Source organism: Notolepis coatsorum (assembly GCF_963971535.1).
Source record: "Notolepis coatsorum genome assembly, chromosome: 6".
In the NCBI taxonomy this organism is placed as follows: Eukaryota; Metazoa; Chordata; class Actinopteri; order Aulopiformes; family Paralepididae; genus Notolepis; species Notolepis coatsorum.
In genome coordinates this window covers 49,713,100-49,734,127 of record NC_140170.1, presented here as the reverse complement: position 1 = coordinate 49,734,127, position 21,028 = coordinate 49,713,100, and the positions used below count along the sequence as shown (strand labels likewise).

The 21,028-nt window shown below is 47.5% G+C and overlaps 1 protein-coding gene across 2 annotated transcripts in view; it reads right to left on the bottom strand.

Annotated features, from left to right (window-relative positions):
• Window positions 1-21,028, bottom strand: part of LOC311230114 (alanine--tRNA ligase, cytoplasmic-like) — an 86,411-nt gene that overhangs the window by 36,160 nt on the left and 29,223 nt on the right. For both annotated transcript variants that reach the window (XM_084316281.1, XM_084316282.1), the window contains exons 12-13: window positions 2,501-2,679; window positions 1,868-1,981 (exon numbers count right to left, since the gene is read on the bottom strand). In XM_084316281.1, the coding sequence (XP_084172407.1) occupies window positions 1,868-1,981; window positions 2,501-2,679 (293 nt within the window). The remainder of the gene's footprint in view (window positions 1-1,867; window positions 1,982-2,500; window positions 2,680-21,028) is intronic.

Here is a 21,028-nt window from a genome sequence, read left to right as displayed (position 1 = left end):
GTTAGATATATAGATAGATAGATAGATAGATAGATAGATAGATAGATAGATAGATAGATAGATAGATAGATAGATAGATAGATAGATAGATAGATAGATAGATAGATAGATAGATAGATAGATAGATAGATAGATGCAGTGTGCTTGTTTTGCAGTGAATGCCGTGCGCAGTGGTAATAATAAGCACTTCCTATATTTGGTCCGCGTTTGGTTCGATGAAGCGAACCGAGACCTACGTTTTCAGGCGGACCAGAGTTTGTGTGTTTGGTCCGCGGACCGAGTTCGACGCGCATTCACACAAACCCGAAAAACCGGACTATCGAATTCTGGTCCGATAGTCCGGACCAAACAGCCCCTGTGTGAAAGCGACCTTAGTCTATTACTATATTAGTCCATTCGACTATTAGTCTATTCGTTTATTAGTCTATTATTCCATTAGTCCATTAGTCCTTTAGTTTCTTAATCCATTTGTTCTTTAGTTTCATTTGTAAATGAGTCCCTTTTTAGGTCTTTAAAAAAAATTGAATCAGTTATGAAAAATGCTAAGCACATCTCTGGTGAGCACTATAATGAGGGTGTTGTGGCAGAAAGTTGAACATAGAGTATGTGTCATAGAATGTTGGGACGGAGAGTTGAATGTAGTGTGTGTGTGTGTGTGTGTGTGTGTGTGTGTGTGTGTATGTGTGTGTGTGTGTGTCTATATATTTATTTTAATTTATTTGTTTATTTAGACGGGACAGACAGAGCATATTACTGGACACTACAAATAAATGCAGTGTAAATACACCGGATTTAGCAAGGATGCTAGTTTTCATCCGCAGTCCCCACACAAAGCATAAAAACTAAACATGCAGGCAGTGAAGCATAACATGCTACGAGACAAGGCATAAAAACACACATACAGAAAAGTACAAGGTATAAAATGGTGCACTACAATATATAATTTGACTATACATGGTCACAGGTTTGGTTGTCGAGTAACCATTTTTTTTAGATTGAATTTAAAAGATGGAAATGATGTACAATCTCCTATGGTCAGTGGTAGATCATTCCAGATTAAACAGCCCTTAGTACTGAGAGGGTGTTTTTACCGAAGGCGGTTTGCCGGCCGGGCACTTCGCAATCCCCTCTAGTGGTTGCTCTAGTGCTGATTCCTCTATCGGGGTTCCTTTCTATGAATTCCCTCAGAGGGGGCAGGCCACAGACCATGCAGGGTCTTGTATATGACGGTAGCCTGTTTAAAAAAAATTCGAATTGGCAAAACTAAAAAAATTGTGTCTCACCTGGTCTACAGGCAGGGTTAGGGTTAATGTGTGTCACCTGGTCTACAGGCAGGGTTAGGGTTAATGTGTGTCACCTGGTCTACAGGCAGGGTTAGGGTTAATGTGTGTCACCTGGTCTACAGGCAGGGTTAGGGTTAATGTGTGTCACCTGGTCTACAGCAGGGTTAGGGTTAATGTGTCACCTGGTCTACAGGCAGGGTTAGGGTTAATGTCTCTCACCTGGTCTACAGGCAGGGTTAGGGTTAACGTGTGTCACCTGGTCTACAGGCAGGGTTAGGGTTAATGTGTGTCACCTGGTCTACAGGCAGGGTTAGGGTTAATGTGTGTCACCTGGTCTACAGCAGGGTTAGGGTTAATGTCTCTCACCTGGTCTACAGGCAGGGTTAGGGTTAATGTGTGTCACCTGGTCTACAGGCAGGGTTAGGGTTAATGTGTGTCACCTGGTCTACAGCAGGGTTAGGGTTAATGTGTCACCTGGTCTACAGCAGGGTTAGGGTTAATGTGTCTCACCTGGTCTACAGGCAGGGTTAGGGTTAATGTGTGTCACCTGGTCTACAGGCAGGGTTAGGGTTAATGTCTCTCACCTCGTCTACATGAAGGGAAACACGGTCTCCCACCCGCAGAGTTCCGTAGACTGTTCCTATATGGAGAACATATCCTCCTCTGACCTGAGTGTTCTTCACTGTGAACTCCATCCTCTGACAGACACACACACACACACACACACACACACACACACACACACACACAAAACTTGTATTTAAGTGTAGACTCGCTGAAGATGGGGCTGAAAGAAAGAGAAGGAGAAAGAAAGGAATACCAGTTGAGGACAGAGAGCAAGGGAAGGAGGTAAAGACAAAGGGAGAGAAACCAGGAATGAAGAGAGAAAAACAGAGAGAGAGACAGAGAAACCAGGAATGAAGAGAGAAAAACAGAGAGAAACAAACCAGGAATGAAGAAAGAGAGAAACCAGGAACGGAGAGAGAAAGAGAGAGACAAAGAGGGAGTGAGAGAGCAAGAGATAGATGAGGTAGAGAGGGGAGAGAGAGAGAGACAACGAGAGAGAGGAGAGCAGGGTGGGTATACAAAACGGCGATGAGAACTCAAGAATAAAATAATACAATATGTGTTATTCTACCTCTGCTTGTGTTCTGAAAAGAAAAGAAAGGAAAAGGAGAGAAAAAGAAGAAAGAGAAGCCAGTCTTCCTGGACCTTACATCCTCCATGTTGTCGTCCTCTCGCAGCATGTAGCCCTCGTCGAAGCTCTGACCTCCCTGCTCAGCGTAGAAAGACGTCTGGTCCAGAACCACACCACACTCCTGACCTGTAGTCACCTCCTCACAGAACGCACGGTCTCTACGCAGGGCCAGAATAGTGGATATGGTCCGCTCAAAGACTGGGGAGAGAGAGGGGGGGGGGTTAGATAAACAGAAGAACACATGGTCCCTACTAAGGGTGTGCAGAGACGTCATTATCTGTATCTGTTCAACCAACAAAATGACCTGCATCTGTACAAAAGTACCTGTATCTGGGCGTGGTTCATACCGAAAGCTTTTCTTTTTGCAAGATGGGAACAGATATAATTAAATGAACACATGCACATTAGATTAAAAGTCACATTTTCTAATATTCATTCACAACGCAATTGTTCTATAAAATATCTATAAATCATATATCGATGACTGAAACGCAAAACCGCCTATCTGCAACATTTCTGATTTAAATTTGGATGATGAGAAACCTCCCGTCTGCACCTATTCAGTCTGTCTGCAAGATATTTTCCAAAAGCCAAAAGCAGTGTATTGTATTGAGTATCCTTAAAATAATTGCATTCTGCAAGAAAACAGCAAGTTTCTTTTGTTTTCTCAAAAAAGTGACATTTTCAGATAGGAGGTTTTGTGTTTCAGCCATGGATATTCCTGGAATCGGTGCATCAGTGTGTGACAAGTGCAGTAACGCAGGAGAGGAGAGGCAGGGAGGTGTATATTTATATGTTGTATTGTGTGTGTATATGATATCTGCCGCTGTGTTCATAGGTATATTTATATTTTGTATTGCGTATGTATACCACAGGTGCCGTTGAGTTGTATTTATATGTTGTATTGTGTGTATAACCAGAGGTGGGACAAAGTCATTGTTTTGCAAGTCACAAGTCAGTCTCAAGTCTTGGTACTCAAGTCCCAAGTCCTAACCTTTGAGTTTCGAGTCCTAAACAAGTCATAATACGCGCTTCACCAAAAAAATTCATTATCAACTTGTTGGCAAAACATAATCTAATTACTATAAATGTAATAATATTCAGAATCAGGGTTAGTCTTACAACTAGATACATTTGCACAAGAGCTGCTTGAGAAAACCAGTTCAGGAGTATATTGAGAAACAAAAGAATAAGGATCACCATATCCATTTTAAAGGTAGGATAACAATAACCAAGATATTGTCTACCCACTTGGACCAATCATTTATTTAACGTCTGCCTGCCCTGTATATACAGTCTAATGCGTCTATGGCACATGATCCATAATAGCAGACCTCGGTTCAACTAACTAGTCTACCTTAACCCTTTATCAATTTTGGGGTATAAAAAATCTGTACTGAAATGACAAGGCATCTCTGCATTTCGTATATTAGGTAGTTTATTAGGTATTAGAATTAGGTAGGGCCTAATTCGTGTGCGAGTTCTCTCTCTCTCTCTCGGATCAAATAAACTCAGCAAGGCCAACAGCTTCTCAGTTACAGTGGGTGACAATATTGTCACAAGGAAAGATGAAATTACCTACCTGGGTTCCATCCTAGAGGCAAATCTTTCCTGTGACAAAATAAGTCAACCAACAAACTAGATTCTTGTACCGGATCTCCTCTCTGGTAAACAAGACATACCCTGAAGACTCTGGCAGGAGCACTCATTCAAGGGTACTACGACTATTGTAACTGAGGGGTACAATTCCCTGACTGTATTGATAAGTATGGTATCATTAAACCACTACCGTCTTATGCACTTTAATTACTGGCCATACAGTACATGATATATATAATGATGAACACTTCCCACAATGAAATCGGTTCCACACAAAGTTGTAATTAAGTATTTATTGCAGCAAAAGGTACATAATATACTTCTCTATTTCACTTTGAATGCGCTTATAAGGCAAAGGAATGTGCGTAGGCAAATCAATAACGAATGTCCATTCTCTGGTTACGCAGGAGGTAATTATACAACCTGAATCTTAGGGAATTATATCTATGGTACACTAGTAATATAGCGGGAGATACTGGAAGGGTCCCCCCGGTTGTAAGCCAGCAAGGGTAGAGGATCTGTCGGTAATAGAGTCTGGGTCAACGATGATAAGGAGACTCTGAGTACGGGAGACGGTGCAATAAGATCTTGATCCACAGACGAATACAGCTGTTCTCCGTAGCCTGTAGCTCCACAGGGAAGAAAGCTAGCCTGCCTCAGGCTTCTGAGGGGCAGACTCGACGTGGCTCCTCACAGGGTAAATCCCACACACTGGTGGGCGTCGGCGATTCTCCGCTCCATTAATCACAGGACCAAAAGCAAATATAATCCAGCCGAAAAGGGCTATGCAGTCGTCGGGTAGATAATCCAGTGTACATGTCCACACGGTCCTCGTCTAGGGCTCCTCGGGTGAAAGCGCCATGAAAGCAGCCCAGCCTGGATAAGCACTCTAGCTGATACGAGGAAAACGTTGGTGATGCTGGTCACTGTAGAACTTTAGCCGCACGATACACTATACACAAATAGACTATTACTGACTTAATAGAATATGTCGCACTCGACGGTATAGCGCCAAACTCTGACACTTCAGTTATTAATTCGCACGCGGTCTCAATGCTCTATTTGGGGCCAAACAGGCCATACTTCACCGCACGTAGTATCGTGGGTGAGGCTTCAACTTATTGGGTAACATACTTCTGTATTCACCTGCGCCGTATTTATACGCTTAGATGAATAAACTAGTACCAGCTTTATTCCTGTCTCATATCCTTGCGCAATACCATTCATGTCCAGGCATGTCCCCGGCGGTGACTTTGAACCTGACTTTGGAGGCATGGCCTTGGCGCCTGTGGACCGCTGTCCAATAGGAGAATGAAATATTATGGTCTGTACTAGGCTAAAGGGATATTCCGTGTATATGTACAAGGAATATACAAGGGATATCAAACGATATACAAATATTATGCAATATATATCAATCAATAAATATATATATTCGGTTTAATCTGATCCTTTGTAACAGCCGCCTCCTAATTAGTCCCACCTAATTAGCTAAGCAGAGACAGATTAACCGCACTGTCCACTACTCAATGTCTGCTGTGAGGGGTAGGGCAGTTCACAAAGTCATGGGGTCATGGTCGTCATCAATAGTCTCGGGGAGCCTTGGCAACTCTATTAGCCTCGCCACGGGTCGGGTGTAGATCCGCCCTTGGACGAGCACTTCGGCTGCTCTGACCTTTCCGTCGGCACCGGTGATCACTTTGCTTACGCGGCCAGCCGGCCACATAGCTCGGGGTAGTGACTGGTCGATAATCATGACGACTGTTCCTTCTGTCAAATTGTCTCTCTCTTTCACCCATTTCTGGCGGGTCTGTAGAGACGGTAGATAGTGGAGTAGGAAGCTGTTCCAAAACTTGTCAGCCAATACTTGACTGTACCTCCACATTCTTCGGCCGTTCGCTTCTTCAGGCCTGTACATTGTCTGTGGTAGCGCGGGGTCCAGCCGCCCCATCAAGAGTGTGTTGGGGGTGACTGGGTCGACATCTGCTACATCACTTGAGACGTAACCGAGGGGCTTTGAGTTCAATACTCCCTCGATCTCCGTGAGGACTGTCATTAGGACTTCTTCCGCCACGGTCTGGGCCCCAAGCACGGCGTACAGGGCTGTCTTTATTGAACGTACTTCTCGTTCCCAAGTTCCACCGAAGTGAGGTGCATTCGGGGGATTAAACTGGAAGTCAATCTGGGATGGAGCGAGGTGGGTCTTAAGTTCTGGGCCCATAGCTTGGAAGCTCTCTCTCAGCTCTCTTTCTCCGCCTTTGAAGTTTGTCCCGTGATCAGACAATAATATAGACGGTTTGCCTTTCCGCGATGTGAATCTTCGGAAGGCCATAAGGAATGAGTCTGTGCTCATGGTTGGAAGGAGTTCTATATGCATCGCTCGGGTGGTCATGCATTTGAATACAATACCCCACCGCTTCTCGGTTCCTCTTCCTTTCTTTACATACAGCGGGCCGAAACAGTGATACCGGTGGAGTGAAAAGGCTTGTCGCCGAGTCGGAGGCGACAGGGAGGTAGGTCAGCCATCCGGGGTATACTGGGCTGCACTCGCCATTTACGACAGTCTAGACAGGTTCGCTGGAAGCGCCGCACTGCTTCTCTCCCTTGCAGTATCCAATAACGACGTCTGATCTCCGCGAAGACTCTCTCTGCCCCGGCGTGATGCACATCCTCGTCGTATTTCTTTATGATCAGCTCTGTGACCTTGTGTCGGCTGTTTAAGACTATCGGGTACTTGACGTCATCCGGTAAGTCTGGAGCTCTCCGCAGACGACCACCCACTTTGATGAGACCATGGGCGTCGCTCTCGGGGGCTAGGTGGAGCAATCTGCTGTCTGATGGGACGGGCTTGGCTCCCTGTAGACAGTCTAGCTCATCGGGAAACGAGTCTCTCTGGGCTCGTTGTAGGAGAAGAAGTTCTGCTTCTTCGTAGTCAGCTGCAGTAATGTCAGTAGTGAGCTGAACCTCTGGGTGGTGCCACAGGAATGTCTTTAGCTGCGCACTCTCTAGGGTGAGGCAATCGTCTATGTCGGGGTCTGTGGAGACGAGTGTGGTCAATCCACAGAACATAGATTTCTTGTTCTCGGCCTCCTCTTTACTCGCTGCCCGTGGGGTGGGTGTAGGCCACTCTTCTTCCGGGAGCTTGAGGAACTCTGGCCCGTCACTGTATAGGTTGTGACGGGTGAGGTCATCCAGGGACATTCCCCGGGTGATGACGTCAGCTGGGTTGTGTTTTGTGTCCACATACCTCCAGCTTGCTACTTCTGTCAAATCTTGAATCTCTGTGACTCTGACTCCCACGAAGACCTTGTATCTGCACGAATCAGACCGGATCCATGTGAGTACTGTCGTGGAGTCTGACCACAAGATTGTTCTTTGCACCGGGATGGTGAGTTCACGTTGGATCAACGTAGCGAGTTGCGCTCCTGCTAGGGCTGCGCAGAGCTCTAGACGCGGGATAGATTGTTGCTTGCGTGGGGCTATTCTTGAGCGAGCCAGGATGAAAGCAGTATGTATTTCTCCTCTCTCCTCTCGGGCACGCAAGTAGGCCACCGAACCGTAGGCTACTTCGGAGGCGTCGCTGAAGACGTGCAGGTCCATCTGGCACGTCTCCGGCCTCACTGTGGGTGGGAAGTAGCTGCGGCGTATGTTGACACCTGGGAGTGAGCTGAGTTCTGTCTCCCACTCTCTCCATGTGGATGCAAGGTGTTCGGGTATGGGGTCGTCCCAGCCCTGGTCCTTGTCCCATAACGCTCTTACAATCATCTTTGCCCTGGTGGTGTAAGGTAGAATACATCCCAACGGGTCATATTGTCTGGCGAGTGTTCTGTATACACTCCGTCTGGTGGTCGGTAGTGCAGTCGACCTTCCCTGCTCCTTGGTCAGGGGTGTGTGTTTATAATGGAGCGAGTCTGTTTTGAAGCGCTAGACTAGTCCTAATGTCATTTCTTGGGCTTCTCCTGGGATGGTCGCCATCCAGGTCTCGCTGCTTGCTGCCTTGTCCTCGGGGGAGAGGCTGCGCAATACTTGCGGGTCGCTGCTGGCCCACTGCCTGAGATCAAAGCCGCCTTTGATCAGGGAGGCGCGGAGCTTGAGTAGAAGGGCCTCGGCTTCTTCTGGCGTCGAGACGCTTTGCAGACAGTTGTCCACGTAGAAACTATTTCCTACACTTTGTCGGACCTCTTCATCAGCTGCTGGGTCCTCTGCGACGTGTTTTTGCAGTGCAAACGTAGCACAGCATGGGCTGCATGTGGTTCCGAAAGGGAGGACTTCCCATTGATAGATGGCTGGTTGCTCGTCCCCGATCCTCTCTCTCCATAGGAACCGCAGCAGGGGCTTGTCCTCCTCCACTAGTCTCACCTGCAGGAACATCCCTTTGATGTCGCCGCTGATGGCCACCTTGTCTTGGCGGAAACGTAGTAACACGCCTAGTAGAGAGGGGCCTAGTGTTGGGCCGGGCAAGAGCTCTTTATTCAGATTTTGTGATCCGATCTGGTAGCTGCAGTTGAACACAATACGATCCTTGCCGTTGTGGTGGACTTTGTGGTGCGGCACGTACCATGATCCGGTCGTCTGATCGGCCTCTTTAATGTCAATTTTCTTTATGTGTCCCGCTGTGATTAGCTTGTTAATCTCAGCGCGGTACACAGTCTCTTGAGCGGGGTCTCTGGCTAGGCGCCGCTCTGTGTTCAATAGATACCGCTCCGTCGCTTATTTTGGGGCGTGGAAGGTAGGCATACCCTCTCGCCTCAGGAGTGGAGTTGCGTATCTCATCACTCCGTTGACTTTGACTCTCTTTGTCCCCTGCTCGAGGAGGGCTATAGCGTAAATGTCTTCCTTGGAACGAATGTCTTTCTTTTCGTTCTTAAAGGGCATTGTCTCTAGTGTCCATAGCCTCTCGACATGCTGTAGGAGGGTGGGGTCTTCTTCTGTCACTCTGGAGTGGAGGCAGCTAGTGGCTGCTGTTCGGTTAAGGGACCTAGCGAAGGGGCCTTGTAGTGTCCATCCTAGGCGGGTCTCGACTGCTGCAGGACAGCCTCTGGGCCCTGTGTGGACCCGGTCCATCGGGACGATGAGGTCTGCATGGTCGGAGCCTATCAGCAGGGTCGGGGTGGCACCGTCTATGAGCGGTATAGGTAGTTGACGCAGGTGCACATATTTATCCATCAGCTTGGCGATGGGGTAGGTGTACTGCGACAGGCCTATTTCTTGGCTGGTGAAAGCGTTAGTAATCCTATACGTCTCTCTGGCTGCCCGCTTGCTGCGATAGTGAAGGAGACATTCTCGCCCTTTATCGTCTTTAGATCTCTTCTTATTGTCCGAATCGTCATCTGGTTTTCGCTCCCCCGCAGCCCCAGCTGGGCCGCAGCGGACGCGAGGAGAAGGGTCTTCTCTGACCCGTCGTTAAGGACGGCGTAAGTGTCCATGACCTTGTCTTGGTAACTCAATGTTACGCGGACCACCTTTAAGAGCACCCGGGCGCCCCCGCTGCTGGCGGGGTCAATGTACATAACACTTGCCTTTGTGCTGCTTGAGGGTGCAGGCTTTCTTCTGTTACTTTCGTGTAGGATGTCTAAGTGGGCTCCGTCACACCGACTACACCTCTTCTTTAAGCGGCAATCGGCTGCCATGTGACTGCGCGCACATCGGTAACAGCGTCGGTTGGCCTTTATCCATTGACTCACCTCGTCGGCGGTCATCTTCTTGAACGTGTCACATTGTGACAGCCAGTGTTCATTTTCGCAGTACGGGCACACCATCTTCCACTTCTCTTTCATCGAGGGGGTGCTGTGGTTCTTGCTGCTCGGTACTGATTCTGATTGGTGCATGACGGTCACCAATCTGCGGCCATCGTTTGCTCTCCTAGGTCCCTCTCTGGAGCTTGGTGTGCTCCGCATGAACGTATCCAACCGTAGGCTGTTGACTTCTCTCGCCAGGAAGTCAGCTAGGTCTAGGAGGGATGGCTCGGGACCGTTAGGATCACGGTGGTCTCTTTGCCGCCTGAAGCGCTCTTGTCGGGCGGGCGGAAGCTTCTCTAAAATCCTCTCGACATTAGAGTTTGCGTACAGTTCGTGCATACCCTTTTCTCTTTGCGCCCCCAGCATCCCTACCAGGGATTGTACCTTGATAGACAGGTCATCTAGTGAGCGATTGTCTGTGGCTGGGGGTAGGCGGTCAATATGCCTTATCTCTTGTATTACGTAGTCCCATATGCGTCCATATCTTTGGTCGAGTGCTGCTAGAGCCGCGGTGTATGGGGTAGTAGAGGTGGCATAGGCCAGCGCTATATTGTGCGCTCGGGGCACCTTGAGGTGCTTCAGTAGGATAGCATATTTGTACGGTTCATCAGCTACATCGGACATCATTGTCTCTAAGCACATTCGTAGCTCTGTGTACTGTGCTCTGTTCTCGTGTGTGAAGTCCGGGAACGTCGGTGTGCCAATGTATGATGCCATGGATGGCTGGCACATCGGTGAGCGTTGGAAGAGAGGCCTCCTAGGCGAGTCTCCTCTTACGCCTCTTGGTGGGCTGGTACCTGCTGGATACCATGGCCCGCGTATCCAGGTGCTGTTCCTCGGGGCTGGTCGTGCGTCAAGCTCACCCGTGAATTGAGTCGGGGGTCTGTAGCGCAGAGCCGCGGGGGTAAAGCCTGGGCTGTACTGGACCTCCTGGTCCTGTGGAGTACTGTGCTGCTGTTGGGCTTGGCTCTCCTCCTCTCCCTCTTCTTCTTCCTCTGGCAGGTCATCTAGATCCTGTAGTCGTCTATTTAGCCTCTCCGCGGTGTAGACCGTTTCTTCCTTGTAGCTGGGTCTCACTTGGACCGGACGGGGAAGGGGTTCGGAGGGGGGGTATAGGCTCTCTCTGGTGGTCGGGCTCAGGGTCGCTTGATCGGGTAGGGGAGGGTGCCCGTGACCCTTGTCTTGACGAGGCCCTGGAGCCCCGTGCGGAGGGAGGGGGTGTTGCCCTGGTGATCAGCTGCTCCATTATCTGCGCTTGTAATCGGTCGCGCTCGGCTTCGCGCTTGGTGAGAGCGAGGTCGCGCTCTGCTTCTCTTTGGGCACCGGCAGCGGCGCGCTGGGCTTCGGCCCGGTCTCTTCCCATATTCTCTTCCGTCTGAAGGCGTCTAATCTCTAGACGTGTACGATCTTCGTCGCTCCGTTGCTGCGCTTGAAGGCGTTCTCTTTCCATGGAAGAATGTTCGCGCTCACTAAGCGTCTGTGCTTGGAGTCGATCGCGCTCTGTTGAGGCTGCCAGGCTGGCGAGGAAGGCTTATGCCAGCATCTTGTCCGCCTCGCTGGGGGAAGACGCTGGTTGAGGTGATCCGCTCCTGGTGGTACTCGTTGGAGATCCGTTCTCCTGTGGCGAGTCGAGGAGATCCATCTCCGGGGTGCTCGCCTCTTCTTGTAGTGGGTCGAGTTCCATCCCTGGAGGGCTGTCTTTATCCTGGAGCTCTCCGGGGACTACTTCTTCGGTCTTGGCGGGGGGTAAAGTCATGTCTGGTCCCTCCTGGTCCCCTCCGTGAGCTTGGTCAGTTACGTTAGAACCCACTAGGGCCTCTATTGGCGGGGTAGCCATGTCGATAGGGTCGGACATAATTTTACTATCTACTTTTTCCGCGTTTACCGTCTGTAGAAAGCTAGGTAGTATATTGGCAACGTAATCCTCTAAGTACTGAAGTGTCTGCCGTCTACGCTGCGGGCGATCTATTTTAGGAGAACCGTTTTGTGGAGTGTTCATCATTGGCCATGTCAATATTAATACCACTATATTAATATTACGCTAGTTACCCTCCGGCTCGAAGGACCAATTGTAACTGAGGGGTACAATTCCCTGACTGTATTGATAAGTATGGTATCATTAAACCACTACCGTCTTATGCACTTTAATTACTGGCCATACAGTACATGATATATATAATGATGAACACTTCCCACAATGAAATCGGTTCCACACAAAGTTGTAATTAAGTATTTATTGCAGCAAAAGGTACATAATATACTTCTCTATTTCACTTTGAATGCGCTTATAAGGCAAAGGAATGTGCGTAGGCAAATCAATAACGAATGTCCATTCTCTGGTTACGCAGGAGGTAATTATACAACCTGAATCTTAGGGAATTATATCTATGGTACACTAGTAATATAGCGGGAGATACTGGAAGGGTCCCCCCGGTTGTAAGCCAGCAAGGGTAGAGGATCTGTCGGTAATAGAGTCTGGGTCAACGATGATAAGGAGACTCCGAGTACGGGAGACGGTGCAATAAGATCTTGATCCACAGACGAATACAGCTGTTCTCCGTAGCCTGTAGCTCCACAGGGAAGAAAGCTAGCCTGCCTCAGGCTTCTGAGGGGCAGACTCGACGTGGCTCCTCACAGGGTAAATCCCACACACTGGTGGGCGTCGGCGATTCTCCGCTCCATTAATCACAGGACCAAAAGCAAATATAATCCAGCCGAAAAGGGCTATGCAGTCGTCGGGTAGATAATCCAGTGTACATGTCCACACGGTCCTCGTCTAGGGCTCCTCGGGTGAAAGCGCCATGAAAGCAGCCCAGCCTGGATAAGCACTCTAGCTGATACGAGGAAAACGTTGGTGATGCTGGTCACTGTAGAACTTTAGCCGCACAATACACTATACACAAATAGACTATTACTGACTTAATAGAATATGTCGCACTCGACGGTATAGCGCCAAACTCTGACACTTCAGTTATTAATTCGCACGCGGTCTCAATGCTCTATTTGGGGCCAAACAGGCCATACTTCACCGCACGTAGTATCGTGGGTGAGGCTTCAACTTATTGGGTAACATACTTCTGTATTCACCTGCGCCGTATTTATACGCTTAGATGAATAAACTAGTACCAGCTTTATTCCTGTCTCATATCCTTGCGCAATACCATTCATGTCCAGGCATGTCCCCGGCGGTGACTTTGAACCTGACTTTGGAGGCATGGCCTTGGCGCCTGTGGACCGCTGTCCAATAGGAGAATGAAATATTATGGTCTGTACTAGGCTAAAGGGATATTCTGTGTATATGTACAAGGAATATACAAGGGATATCAAACGATATACAAATATTATGCAATATATATCAATCAATAAATATATATATTCGGTTTAATCTGATCCTTTGTAACAACTATGCTTGCACCTCATGGTACCAAAGCACCTCAAAGGCTCTAAAAACAAGATTACAAACATCCCAAAACAAACTGGTCAGACTACTACTTGACCTTACTCCTAGAACCCACCTCACCCCTGCCCACTTTGACAACCTAGGATGGCTTAGAGTAGACGACAGAGTACAGGAGCTAAGTTAACAATATACCGTAATTCCTCTAATAGTAACCGGGTCTCAAATACAAGCCGGGTCTCTATTAATGGCCGGGTGCGCTCTTGAGCTAAGCAATTATAAGCCGGCCTCCTAATACAAGCCGGGTTACTAATATACTGAGCTGCATACTGAGCTAGTTACTTGATTTCACTTTGAAAACGTTGAAATGACCAGTGACCACCTGTAATTGCACTGTTTACTATTTCATACAGTACTTGGTTTCAATAAATGAACCCAGTACATTTTACTGGGTTCAAACTGACACAAAATGTTGATTTATTCATTATGATCCGTTTGAAAATTTGAAATATAGGCCTCACTCTTATACAGGCCTCCTCCTAATACAAGCCTGGTACCCGCTACAGTTGAAACAAATACAAGCCGGGGTTACTATTAGAGGAATTACGGTACTCGTTATCACCATACATAAAGATTTTCCGGGAGTAAATACTTGATATCTTAGTCATAACAAGACGTTATAATGAAAGGTCTCGTTATCTTGCATTGTTTCTACGTAAGCAAGTTAAATTCCTTAGCGACCCGTGTTGCCAACGTAAACAGACTGCACAGCGCGCACATTAGAGATACACAATTATGAAACGAGTCATACGGAACGTATAACGGAGGCTTAAATTAGACCAATGTGACTCAAACTCACGACAGTAGTACACAACTACACATACAGACGCACAAAATTTAATCTGCATCGATTAACTGATAATCAAAACTCAGCTTAAGCCGTTAAACCCCTGTACCGAATCACCAAAGCCAAATACGCACACACACAGTCTAACTGGAAAGGTTTACCAAACATACACTCCCGGCATTCATAACTCGGACAATTATATTATTATTAACGTCCCGCATTCGAAGAAAAGATATCCGGACACTCATACGTTCATCTTACATACCCTTAACCATAACATAAGTGACTTACCCAAACAACTTGTTCCCGGGTCCACATTCACGCACAAATCCGTACTCTCAAAACTTTAGAAAAACGTTTCGATACCCGAATCCACAATCATCCGATGTCTGGAGGTTGACCCATGGTCCATTCGATCTTAATAAACGGACGACCACCGGTCCAAAAGACAAATAGTGAGGATATCCATGTGTAAAAACTCGATTACTGGGCGCCGCCATGACAGTCTAGACTGGTGTAAACAAAACACGCCCACTATCTCTGCAGGTGACACTGGAGCCGGCTGCACGAATGAAGTGTATTCGCTGGAAATTTATGAATTCACGGCACATTTAATAACATAATTTTTTATCGTTGGGCATGGGGGAATGTATCAAGTCTTCTCAAGTCAAAAGGCTCAAGTCCAAGTGAAGTCACGAGTCATTGGTGTTAAAGTCAAAGTCGAAGTCAGAGACTTTTTTTATTTGGTCAAGTCAAGTCCAAAGTCATCAAATTCGTGACTCGAGTCCAAGTCATGTGACTCGAGTCCACACCTCTGGTGTATACCATAGTTGGCATTGTGTTCTGAGGTGTATTTATATTGTGTATACCATAGTTGGCATTGTGTTCTGAGGTGTATTTATATTGTGTGTATACCATAGTTGGCATTGTGTTCTGAGGTGTGTTTATATTGTGTGTATACCATATATATTTTCTTTTTTTGATCCACTTTTTCTCCTCTTTTTCTATTTTTTCTCCCATCCCAATTTCACTGTGCCAATTCTCCCCTCCCCTGTCTTGAACGTTGCTCGCATATGCCCCCCACTGTCCGGTTGTAGGGAGGATAGAAGCCTTGCATCACATGTCCCCTCCGGTACACGAGGAGGCAGCCCGTCACATCTTTTCACCTGCCAGCGCGGACTCTCATTGGCGAGGTGTAACGTGTGGGAGGCTCACACACTACCCCCGCCATTTCCTGTCTCTGCTGTGCAGGCGTCCCCCAACCAACCTGTAGGAGTCGCTGTCCACAACGTCCAGATTACCACCCATCGACTTCCACCCGCTAACTCTGCCAATTGAGTTGAGCTCATAACAGGACACAGCCATGAGCGGTCGCAAATTCCTGAGCTACCGGAGCCCTCGTCAATACAGCAAACAAAAGAGATTTTGCGCACATTTTCTCCTCGTTATGTTTTGGATAACGGATTCGTACCTCTACTCAACGATGAAGCATAACCAGACAGAAGAGGAGAGAAGAGCAAAAATAGAAAAGGAGGTACACAGCGACTTTTATTTCCAAAACGGCACGGAGCATAAGCACCTGGCCGTGGGGACAGCGACCGTTCACGCAACATTAACGGCCAATCCTGAAAGAAAGAACAGACCCCCGAATGGCAGAATGGCCGAAAGACCTTTTTGTCCCTTATCCTGCTACTCTCGGGAGACATTCATCTAAACCCAGGCCCGGTCTTGACCAGAACTCAGGCGAGAAGACTTGGTCTGGCAGCGCAAGAAGCGAGGGAGGTTACCATCGCAACCAATATCAACAACTCAACCTGTGGCTACATCCACTGCGCGGACGGCAACTCTTCCCAAATGACGCCGCAGCAGACGAGCACACGTGAGGCAGAGACGAGAGGAGGTGAACCGAGGGTCGAAACCATGACGACCATCCCGACGCGGGATTTAAACATCTCGACGCCCGATAGCCGGCTAGCCAGCGGAGCTAACGGCGAAAACATCCAGGAACAAAGGACTCTGGACCGAGTCCTTTGTTGTACCAGCACGGCGCGGGTCCCGACCCCCCCCTCCCCCCTTCCCACCAACGTCAACAAAGCCCCCCCAACCGGCAACCCCACGGACAAATCGCCTGATAAACTAGCCAACCTAGCCAGGCTGGCTATGTTTACCAGCCCAGGAGAACAAAAGGTTGCCCAAGAAAAGACAGGACAAAGGACTCCCCCTCCCCACACACCAACACACAGACCGCACGGAGACAACAACAAAGCCCCCCCCCTCCCTCCCCCACAGCAGCACCAGAAGACCATTACCTGACCATTACATGTCTCGGGAGACATTCATCTAAACCCAGGCCCGGTCTTGACCAGAACTCAGGCGAGAAGACTTGGTCTGGCAGCGCAAGAAGCGAGGGAGGTTACCATCGCAACCAATATCAACAACTCAACCTGTGGCTACATCCACTGCGCGGACGGCAACTCTTCCCAAATGACGCCGCAGCAGACGAGCACACGTGAGGCAGAGACGAGAGGAGGTGAACCGAGGGTCGAAACCATGACGACCATCCCGACGCGGGATTTAAACATCTCGACGCCCGATAGCCGGCTAGCCAGCGGAGCTAACGGCGAAAACATCCAGGAACAAAGGACTCTGGACCGAGTCCTTTGTTGTACCAGCACGGCGCGGGTCCCGACCCCCCCCTCCCCCCTTCCCACCCACGTCAACAAAGCCCCCCCAACCGGCAACCCCACGGACAAATCGCCTGATAAACTAGCCAACCTAGCCAGGCTGGCTATGTTTACCAGCCCAGGAGAACAAAAGGTTGCCGCCAGAAAAGACAGGACAAAGGACTCCCCCTCCCCACACACCAACACACAGACCTCACGGAGACAACAACAAAGCCCCCCCCCTCCCTCCCCCACAGCAGCACCAGAAGACCATTACCTGGAACTCGAAGACATCAATAACACAGCTAATAAAAACGGACTGCACATCTTTCACCTTAATGTAAACAGCATTAAGCATAAGCTGGACGAATTAAGAAACCTGTTTATGAGCGGTAAGGTAGACATAATATGCTTTACTGAAACTAAACTTGATCCATCTGTAACAGACCCTGAAATAGAAATAGAGAACTATACTATAGTCCGTAATGACAGAAACCAGTATGGAGGTGGTGTTTGTATGTACATACATAAGGACACCAAATTCATTACCCGTACTGACCTTCATCATGAGACAATTGAAACCGTATGGGTGGAAATTTTATTTGAAAGGGCAAAATCTGTTCTAGTCGGCACAATATACAGACCGCCAGATCAAACTGGCTTTTATGATACTCTGGATGTGTGCTTAGCTGGAGCTGAGGATGCGGAAAAAATTCTTATTGGGGATTGGAACACGGATATGCAACAAAAAAATGCACCCGTCTTCAAATCCTTCAATAGGTTTTGTGATCTGCACGGCCTCAGCCAACTAATCACCCAACCCACAAGGATATGTGAATCAACTCAGACTACCATTGACCTCATACTGACCTCTGACAAGTCCAAGATCTCCAGTAAAGGGGTTATAGCATGCGGGTTAAGTGATCATTACATGATATTCTGTACCCGCAAAAAGCTAAAACTAAAGGCTGGCTGTCACAAAACAGTCACATCTAGAGACCTCAAAACCTACTCTAGCGAGGCCTTTAACCTTGAACTGGAGAGTCTGGACTGGTCAGATGAACTCAATGGTACACTGGTTGAAGAAACTTGGCTTGGCTTCAAAACCAAATTTTCATCAATACTAAACAAAATGGCCCCCCTAAGAACCACCAGGGTAAAAAATCGCGCTGAGCCATGGATGCACACTGAAATACTGACCGCTATGAAAGCCAGAGACAAAAATTTTTTCGTAAAAGTCAGTCAAAGCTTACCAAAAGCACGAGCAGTGAACTCCAAGACCACGTGACTGAACTCAAACTAGAAAGAAACAGACTAAGAAATGACGTAAACTCCATGATCAAAACTGCTAAAAAAAAATCATCAATGACAAAACTGAGGAAAACAAAAATAAACCATGTGAACTTTGGAAATTACTCAATAACCAACTAGGCTGCAGTAAAAAACTCAAAACCAGGTTCTCAAACATAAACATAAAGACGGACAACACGCTCATCACAGACAAGCTGGATGTAGCCAATTACTTAAACACTTTCTTCACAAACATAGCCACAACACTGGTAAACAAACTACCCTCCCACTCAGGGCAGTATGGGGTAGAACACATAGTAGCATACTACATGAACCTAGGCGTCCACAAAGACGACTTCAAACTGGAAATAGTAACTACAGATGAGGTACTCAAAAAACTGAGCGCCCTCCAACCAAACAAGGCCACTGGCCATGACAACATCCCCTCCAAATTCCTCAGAGACTCAGCAGCAGCCATCACCCCAGTCATCACACACATAATAAACCTCTCCATAAAACAGGGACACGTCCCCAAGGACTTCAAAATTGCGAGAGTAACACCCCTGCACAAAAAGGGCAGCAAATTAGACCCGGGTAACTACCGCCCTGTTTCTATCCTTACATCCATCTCGAAAGTCATGGAAAAAATAGTATACGAACAGATCGAAAAGTACCTTGCGGAAAAAAATCTAATCTACGAATTCCAATCTGGCTTCAGAACATCCCACTCCACTGACACATGCCTTCTCTACTTGAACGACCACATCAAACAAGAGGTGGACGCGGGCAAATACTGCGGCATGGTCATGCTGGACCTACAAAAGGCCTTCGACACTGTCAATCACACCATTCTGATTGACAAGCTAAAAGCAATTGGTTTTGATAGTTTATCAGTGAGCTGGATACAATCCTACCTGGAGGGGAGGGAACAGATGGTGGAAGTAAACGGTACCCTATCCCCCCCCCTCACAGTGAGCTGTGGTGTTCCACAAGGAAGCATACTAGGACCGCTACTATTCCTAATTTATGCAAATGACATGTCGTCAGCTTGTGACTGCAACTTGTTCCTGTTTGCGGACGACTCAGCCCTGCTGGTCTCTGACAAGAACAAGTTACAGGTTGAAAAAGCCCTCAGCTCGGAACTAGGCAAAATCTGCATATGGCTCGCCGACAACAAACTATCATTACACATGGGCAAAACAGAGTCCATTCTCTTCGGTTCAAATAACAAACTCAGCAAGACCGACGGCTTCTCGGTTACAGTGGGTGACAATATTATCACAAGGAAAGATGAAATTACCTACCTGGGTTCCATCCTAGAGGCTAATCTTTCCTGTGACAAAATGGCATCCAATGTAATAAAAAAAGTCAACCAACGAACGCGATTCTTGTACCGGATCTCCTCTCTGGTAAACAAGAATACCCTGAAGACTCTAGCAGGAGCACTCATTCAAGGGTACTACGACTATGCTTGCACCTCATGGTACCAAAGCACCTCAAAGGCACTAAAAAACAAATTACAAACATCTCAAAACAAGCTAGTCAGACTACTACTTGACCTGACTCCTAGAACCCACCTCACCCCTGCCCACTTTGACAACCTAGGATGGCTTAGAGTAGACGACAGAGTACAGCAACTTGCAATGGGCCTGGTCTACAAGATACACTACGCGACCAAGGTACCCATGTACATGTCAAAATACTTCCCAAAGGTCAGTGAATACCACGATCACAACACCAGAGGGAGCTCCACAAATCATGTAAAACCCAGATTCGGCTCAAACAAGGGACTAAACACGTTTCGCAATTATGCCACATCAATGTGGAACGCCCTGCCTAAAGCTGTAAAGGAATGTGAATCACTACCCACCTTCAAAAACACTCTCAAAAAACACCTACGTGAGACTGCAATTCGAAACTGGCCCCTACAAATGTCCTAACCTAGTTGTACAGTTAATGACCAAGTAAGGCTTTGTCAATATTCCAATGTACAGTGTAAAATGTGTGTGTGTCCCCTACCCAACCCCCCCCCCACCTCCAATGTACAGCCCTCACCCAACCCACCCAACCCCACCCCACCAACCTCCTCCAATGTACAGTTTCTACGCCAAATGTATATACACTCCTTTTCTGGACACTTTTGTATCACAAACAGTACTGTATTTGCAAATCTGATATGTCATAAATGTATAGATGTAGCAGTACTGTCTATCTGTATGTCATGTATGTCATATATGTTATGATGAATTGAAAATGGGGGACCCTGATGTAAACAAGACGAAAGTCTTTCTCTGGTCTGCATCCCCTTAACAATTGTATGTATTGAGATGTACTGTACTGTACCCATTCTGCAATCTGTTAATAAACTTTTCAATCAATCAATCAGTTAGTATGACGGCCGGCCCAAGCCGGAGGCAACGCCGACAGCCGGAGTCGAACCCGGTGTCTCTTGCGTAGAGCCATATGAAATCCGCGTTCACGGAATCGCGGACGGAATCGCGGAATTGACCAATAAAAATGGAATCGACTGCAAAACGTGGAATATTGCAGAATTTGGCCTAATCTGGATTGAAATTCCGTTTTTGGGTGGAACGCTTGGTGCACACGCGACCGGGGAGGCGGACGCTAGAGCGGGTTACACACAACACAGGCAGTCTCCCAAGCGTCTCGCTGCTTCGGTGTTTACATCGTCAAGAAGCTAATAAATTCCCCAATAAGCCCTCAATTCAGAGCAGAGCAGTATCCTAATGACTTTTATGCCTCCGGCGCTAAGGTGTTTTGCTAATGCTGTCAACGTTCCGTGGACTGGAGCCACAAAAACACTTGCGACACTATTTAACGTTAGGACATGATCGCTTCTTGCTAAATCTAGTGCACCCATCCATTTGTTTAATGCAAACGAGTCATTATACACTGCCCTTTATAATCGAAATAAACTTAAATAGCTATGAAACGTTTTACAGTACATAGGACTATAGATGGAAATGATAGCTTCTTGCTAAATCTGGTGCAA